General features: G+C 46.3%; 1 protein-coding gene across 1 annotated transcript; it reads left to right on the top strand.

Moving 5' to 3' along the window:
• Nucleotides 1-7,582, top strand: LOC139252300 (probable G-protein coupled receptor 139). The gene is made up of 2 exons (XM_070873334.1): nt 1-67; nt 6,672-7,582. Exons 1-2 carry the CDS (start codon nt 1-3, stop codon nt 7,580-7,582), a joined length of 978 nt encoding a protein of 325 aa, XP_070729435.1.
• The last annotated feature ends 223 nt before the right edge of the window (nt 7,583-7,805 follow it).

Raw genomic sequence — 7,805 nt, 5'->3', positions numbered from 1 at the left:
ATGGATCAAACATTTTACAATGTCAAAAGAATTTACTATGTGGTCCTTGCTGCCATTGGTGTTCCTGGTAAGTGACTATTGCCATTGAAGTTGTATAAATCTGTTTGTAAGCTGGTCTCCGATTATACTCTGTGACCGATCTGCTGACTGCTGTTATACAGACATCCTATCAGTGGGGTCTTTACGTGTAATCAAATTTCCTGAATTAGCACTGCAGTTTTATTCAATTGCCTCAACTGAAAATAAACCTCTGTTTGTACCTCACAAGCTCGCTGAGTTATCAATTAATTGCATTTAGTGGAACATCGTTGAATCATACATTAGTGCTGGCAACTCTCGATAGATAGTATTAGTGGGAGAGTACTGGGTGTGGGTCACGAACCGGTGTGGCGCACCGTACCCCAGTGACCATGTATTACTGGTAGTGTGTGTCACTGTAGGACATACGGAGTGTGGGCCACTAACCAGTGTGGAACACCGTACCCCAGTGACCATGTATTACTGGGATAGTGTTTCACTGTAGGATGTACTGAGTGTGAGTCACTAACAGGTGTGGTATACGTACCCCAACGGCCATCTATTACTGGGAGTGTGTCACTGTAGGATGTACTGAGTGTGGGTCAGTAACCAGTGAGGAACACCGTACCACAGTATCCATGTATTACTGGGAATGTGTAACACCATACCACAATAACCATGTATTACTAGGAATGTGTGTCACTGTAGGATGAACTGAGTGTGGATCACTAACCGGTATGGAACACCATACCCCAGTGACCATGGATTGAGAACTGTTGTCAGACAGGAAGCAAAGAGTAGGAGTAAATGGGTACTTTTCAGAATGGCAGGCAGTGACTAGTGGGGTACCGCAAGGTTCTGTGCTGGGGCCTCAGCTGTTTACACTGTACATTAATGATTTAGACGAGGGGATTAAATGTAGTATCTCCAAATTTGCGGATGACACTAAGTTGGGTGGCAGTGTGAGCTGCGAGGACGATGCTATGAGGCTGCAGAGTGACTTGGATAGGTTAGGTGAGTGGGCAAATGCATGGCAGATGAAGTATAATGTGGATAAATGTGAGGTTATCCACTTTGGTGGTAAAAACAGAGAGACAGACTATTATCTGAATGGTGACAGATTAGGAAAAGGAGAGGTGCAACGAGACCTGGGTGTCACGGTACATCAGTCATTGAAGGTTGGCATGCAGGTACAGCAGGTGGTTAAGAAAGCAAATGGTATGTTGACCTTCATAGCGAGGGGATTTGAGTACAGGGGCAGGGAGGTGTTGCTACAGTTGTACAGGGCCTTGGTGAGGCCACACTTGGAGTATTGTGTACAGTTTTGGTCTCCTAACTTGAAGAAGGACATTCTTGCTATTGAGGGAGTGCAGCGAAGGTTCACCAGACTGATTTCCGGGATGGTGGGACTGACCTATCAAGAAAGACTGGATCAACTGGGCTTGTATTCACTGGAGTTCAGAAGAATGAGAGGGGACCTCATAGAAACGTTTAAAATTCTGACGGGTTTCGACAGGTTGGATGCAGGAAGAATGTTCCCAATGTTGGGGAAGTCCAGAACCAGGGGTCACAGTCTAAGGATAAGGGGTAAGCCATTTAGGACCGAGATGAGGAGAAACTTCTTTACCCAGAGAGTGGTGAACCTGTGGTATTCTCTACCACAGAAAGTAGTTGAGGCCAATTCACTAAATATATTCAAAAGGGAGTTAGATGATGTCCTTACTACTCGGGGGATCAAGGGGTATGGCGAGAAAGCAGGAATGGGGTATTGAATTTGCATGTTCAGCCATGAACTCATTGAATGGCGGTGCAGGCTAGAATGGCCGAATGGCCTACTCCTGCACCTATTTTCTATGTTTCTATGTTTCTATATTACTGCGAGTGTGTGTCACTGTAGGATGTACGAGTGTGGGTTATTTACCGCTGTGGAACACCGTACTCCAGTGACCATGTATTACTGGGAGTGTGTGTCACTGTGGGATATACTGAGTGTGGGTCAATAATTATATGGAACATCATACCCCAGTGAGCATGTATTACTGGAAATATCTTTCACTGTAGGATGTACTGAGTGTGGGTCACTAACCGGTGTGGAGCACTGTGCCCAAGTGACCATGTATTACTGGGAGTGAGTGTCACTGTAAGATGTACTGAGTGTGGGTCACTAACCTATATGGAACACCGTCCCCCAGTGACCATGTATTACTGGGCGTGTCTGTCACTGTAGGATGTACCGAATGTGGGTCACTATCCGATGCGGAACACCGTATCCAAGTGACCATGTATTACTGGGATTGTGTGTCACTGTAGCTAGTATTGAGTGTGGGTCACGAACCGGTGTGGAACACCGTACCCCTGTGATCACATGTATTACGGGGAGTGTCTTTCACTGTGGGATGTACTGAGCGTGGATCACTAATTGTATGGAACACCGTACCCCAGTGACCATGTATTACTGGGAGTGTCTTTCACTTTGGGATGTACTGAGTGTCGATCACTAATTGTATGGAACACCGTACCCCAGTGACCATGTATTACTGGGAGTGTGTGTCGCTGTATGATGAACTGATTATGGGACACTGATCGGTGTGGAACACCATACCCCAGAGATCATGTATTACTGGATTTTGTATTACTGTAGGATGTACTGAGTGTGGGTCACTAACCGGTATGTATCACCGTACTCCAGTGGCCATGTATTACTGGGAGTGTCTGTCTTTGTAGGATGCATTGAATGTGGGTCGGGAACCAATGTGGAACACCATACCACAGTGACCATGTATTATTGGGATTGTGAGTCACTGTAGATGTACGGAGTGTGGGTCACTAACTGGTGTGGAACACCGTACCCCAGTGACCAAGTAAGACTGAGAGTTTCTGTTACTGTTCGATGTACTGCGTGTGGGTCACTAATTGTATGGAACACCGTACCCCAGTGACCATGTATTACTGGGAGTGTATGTCACTGTAGGATGTACTGAGTGTTGGCCCTTAACCGGTGTGGAACACCGTACCCCAGTGACCATGTATTACTGGGAATGTATTTCACTATAGGATGTACTTAGTGTGGGGCACTAACCTGTATGGAGCACCGTACCCCAGTGAATATGAATTACTGGGAGTGTGTGTCACTATAGGATGTACTGAGTATAGGTCACTTACCGTGTGGAACACCATACAACAATGACCATTTATTACTGGGAGTGTCTGCCACTGCAGGATGTACTGAGTGTGGTTCACTAATTGTGCAGAACACCATACCCCAGTGACCATGTGTTACAGGGAGAGTCTATCACTGTAGGAAGTACTGAGTGAGTGTCATTAATTGTATGGAACACCGTACCCCAGTGACCATGTGTTACTGGGAGTGTGTGTCACTGTAGGATGTACTGAGTGTGTTGTCACTTACCGGTGTGGAACACCTACCCCAGTGACCAGGTATTACTGGGAGTGTGTTTCACTGTCGGATGTGCTGAGTGTGGGTCACTAACTGGTGTGGTATACGTACCCCAATGGCCATGTATTACTGGGAGTGTGTGTCACTGTAGGATGTACTGAGTTTGGGTCACTAACCGTGTGGAACACCGTACCCCAGTGACCAAGTAATACTGGGAGTATCTGTCACTGTTCGATGTACTCTGTATGGGTCACTAATTGTATGGAACATCGTACCCCAGTGACCATGTATTACTGGGAGCGTGTGTCACTGTAGGATATACTGAATGTGGGTCACTAATTGTATGGAACACCGTACCCCAGTGACCATGTATTACTGGGAATGTGTGTCACTATAGGCTGTACTGAGTGTGGGTCATTGACCTGTATGGAACACCATACCCCAGTGACCATGTATTACTGGGAGTGTGTGTCACTATAAGATGTACTGAGTGTGTTGTCACTTACCGGTGTGGAACACCGTACCCCAGTGACCTTGTATTACTGGGAGTGTGTGGCACTGTAGAATGTACTGAGTGTGGGTCAGCAACCGGTGTGGAACACCATACCCCAGTGACCATGTATTAATGGGAGTATTTGTCACTGTTGGATGTACTGAATGTGGGTCACTAACCGGTGTGGAACACCGTATGCCAGTGATCACATGTATTACTGGGAGTGTGTGTTTCTGTAGGATGTACTGAGTGTAGGTCACGAACCGGTGTGGAACACTGTACCCCAGTGACCATGTATTACTGTGAGTGTCTGTTATTGTAGGATGCACTGAGTGTTGGTCCATAACCGTTGTGGAGCACCGTACCCCAGTGACCATGTATTACTGGGAGTGTGTGTCACTATAGGATGTACTGAGTGTGTTGTCACTTACCGGTGTGGAACACCTACCCCAGTGACCAGGTATTACTGGGAGTGTGTTTCACTGTCGGATGTGCTGAGTGTGGGTCACTAACTGGTGTGGTATACGTACCCCAATGGCCATGTATTACTGGGAGTGTGTGTCACTGTAGGATGTGCTGAGTTTGGGTCACTAACCGTGTGGAACACCGTACCCCAGTGACCAAGTAATACTGGGAGTATCTGTCACTGTTCGATGTACTGTGTATGGGTCACTAATTGTATGGAACATCGTACCCCAGTGACCATGTATTACTGGGAGCGTGTGTCACTGTAGGATATACTGAATGTGGGTCACTAATTGTATGGAACACCGTACCCCAGTGACCATGTATTACTGGGAGTGTGTGTCACTATAGGCTGTACTGAGTGTGGGTCATTGACCTGTATGGAACACCATACCCCAGTGACCATGTATTACTGGGAGTGTGTGTCACTATAGGATGCACTGAGTGTGTTGTCACTTACCGGTGTGGAACACCATACCCCAGTGACCTTTCATTGCTGGGAGTGTGTGGCACTGTAGAATGTACTGAGTGTGGGTCAGCAACCAGTGTGGAACACCATACCCCAGTGACCATGTATTACTGGGAATGTCTGTCACTATAAGATGCACTGAGTGTGTTGTCACTTACCGGTGTGGAGCATCGTACCTCAGTGACCATGTATTACTGGGAGTGTCTGTCACTATAGGATGTGCTGAGTGTGGGTCAGTTACCTGTGTGGATCACCGTACCCCAGTGACCATGTATTACTGGGAGCGTCTGTCACTGTTGGATGTACTGAATGTGGGTCACTAACCGGTGTGGAACACCGTATGCCAGTGATCACATGTATTACTGGGAGTGTGTTTTTCTGTAGGATGTACTGAGTGTAGGTCACTAACCGGTGTGGAACACTGTACCCCAGTGACCATTTTTTACTGTGAGTGTATGTCATTGTAGGATGTACTGAGTGTTGGTCCGTAACCATTGTGGAACACCATATCCCAGTGACCATGTATTACTGGGAGTGTGTGTCACTATAGGATATACTGAGTGTGGGTCACTGACCAGAATGGAACACCGTACCCCAGTGACCATGTATTACTGGGAGTGTGTGTCACTATAGGATGTACTGAGTGTGTTGTCACTTACCGGTGTGGAACACCATACCCCAGTGACCATGTATTACTGGGAGTGTGTGTCACTGTAGGATGTACTGAGTGTGGATCATAAACTGGTGTAGAACACCATACCCCAGTGACCATGTATTACTGGGAATGTCTGTCACTGTTGGATGTAGCGAATGTGGGTCACTAACCGGTGTGGAACACCGTATGCCAGTGATCGCATGTATTACTGGGAGTGTGTTTTTCTGTAGGATGTACTGATTGTCGGTCTCTAACCGGTGTGGAACACCGTACCCCATTGACCATGTATTACTGTGAGTGTCTGTCACTGTAGGATGTACTGAGTGTTGGTACGTAACCGGTGTGGAACACCGTACCCCAGTGACCATGTATTACTGGGAGTGTGTGTCACTGTAGGATGCACTGAGTGTTGGTCACTAACCGGACGTGGAACAAGCTGGTTCTATTTTGAATTAATAATTTTACGTGACTGATGTATCCACTCCCTGCAGCTGCCTCTGTGTTTTATGTATGCTCCTATGTTGATCCTTAATCGATGGCTATAGGGAATATTTTTACTGTTGGTATAAGGTGTTTGGCTAAGCGAGTATCAAATGAAATGCATTGATAGAGCTCTGTTTCATATTGAGCTGCACCATCAGAAACATGTTAACTATTTACTGACATTTAAAGAGCAGGACAGCACAGTTACAGTATTACAATTCTCGGCATCAGGGATTATTCTTTCTCTAAGTATAGTTACTCTAAACAATTATGTTGTTTTGTTGCTGAAGAAACACCTTCCCCAGCACCGTGCTGACAATGTGCGGGTCATGAGTGCTGAATTGTGTTATCTTGTTAATACTCAGCATGACTATTGGGCTGAGGTTATTGATTGATCCACTTCTGTAACTGATTACAGTGTGTCGAACCAGTTCGTACCTAGTAAATTAAAAGAAGAGGTTTATACTGGGACCAACAGAGGATGACCAAAGATTGATAAAAGGGAGAAAACACGGATGGAGGTGAAATGGAGGTGGGTTGGGGTTAAGGTTGAGACTTCTTTAAATGTTTACGTCTGAGCCAAACCCAAACAACCCATTTTTGAGTGTTAAAATCCAGCCCTTTCTGGGCTCGGACACAGAGAATGTTTGGTCAGTAATATCCCGTCTCTTTTCCCTTCTCTTTATTACAGTGAATTTAGTGGCGATTGTGATCCTGTCCCGGGAAAAGTGCGGGCTGTCCACATGCACCACTCGTTACCTGGTGGCCATGGCAACGGCGGATCTATTGGTCGTCATCACTGAGGTCATACTGTGGCGGATCAGTTGGTATTATTTCCCGGGAACTTTCCTGGACATCACCCCTGTGTGCGCGGTGATCTTGGTCCTGTCTCGTGCAGCCGCAGACTGTTCTGTCTGGTTCACCGTCACTTTCACCTTCGATCGATTTGTGGTCATTTGTTGCCGGAAGCTGAAAACTAAATATTGCACCGGGAAAACTGCGGCTGTGGTTCTGGGAACAACCTGCATGCTGCTCTGTTTAAAAAACGTTCCTTTCTACTTTACACATGTACCTGGAGAGGTAATCGACAACGTGCCGTGGTTCTGTGACACAATTCCAGCCTATTTTACTGAGCCCGGATGGGTGGGATTTGACTTGTTGGATACAGTTTTAACCCCATTGCTCCCATTCGCTTTAATATTGTTGCTCAACGCTCTGACAGTCAGGCACATTTTATTATCCAGTCGGGTCCGTCAGGGACTGAGGGGTGTGAGCAAGGCAGAGACCGGCAGTGACCCAGAGATGGAGAGCAGGAGGAAGTCTGTGATTTTACTCTTCGCCATATCCGGCAGCTTCATACTACTGTGGCTGATATATGTTATAGATTTCTTATATTATAGCATTACAGGAAGAAATCCCGATTATTACAATGATTCTTCCTTTATCTTTGGAGAAGTCGGAGTTTTGCTGCGGAGTTTAAGTTGCTGCACAAACACATTTATTTATGGGGTGACTCAGTCCAAGTTCAGAGAGCACGTGAAGGGTGCGGTGAAATATCCGGTCACTTCAATAATCCAATTCATTAATAATCAGAACATCTGAGCTGAGCCCAGAGGCGGATCCCAGAGTTTCCAGCCCAGTAATGTAACATTCAGCCCCAAGCTCCCATCCCCTGAATTATTCCACAAATGGCTGGTGATCTGATAATACACCCAGCGGCGGGCTAAGCACTGTTTAGGACACGGCACTATTTCTGATTGACAGTTCCCACATTGTCTTCATGGACAGGACTACTAGTTTGTTGCATTCTGTCTGCAAAGGGTCA

This window comes from Pristiophorus japonicus, unplaced genomic scaffold (genome assembly GCF_044704955.1).
Source record: "Pristiophorus japonicus isolate sPriJap1 unplaced genomic scaffold, sPriJap1.hap1 HAP1_SCAFFOLD_452, whole genome shotgun sequence".
Classification (NCBI taxonomy): domain Eukaryota; kingdom Metazoa; phylum Chordata; class Chondrichthyes; family Pristiophoridae; genus Pristiophorus; species Pristiophorus japonicus.
Note: the sequence above shows the minus strand (reverse complement) of the source record. Positions and strands in the feature narration are given on the sequence as shown.

Coding starts and splice junctions, on each gene's coding strand:
- LOC139252300 (XM_070873334.1), top strand. CDS start 1: ATGGATCAAACATTTTACAATGTCAAAAGAATTTACTATGTGGTCCTT. Junction 68..6,671: donor TGCTGCCATTGGTGTTCCTG/GTAAGTGACTAT, acceptor TCTTTATTACAG/TGAATTTAGTGGCGATTGTG.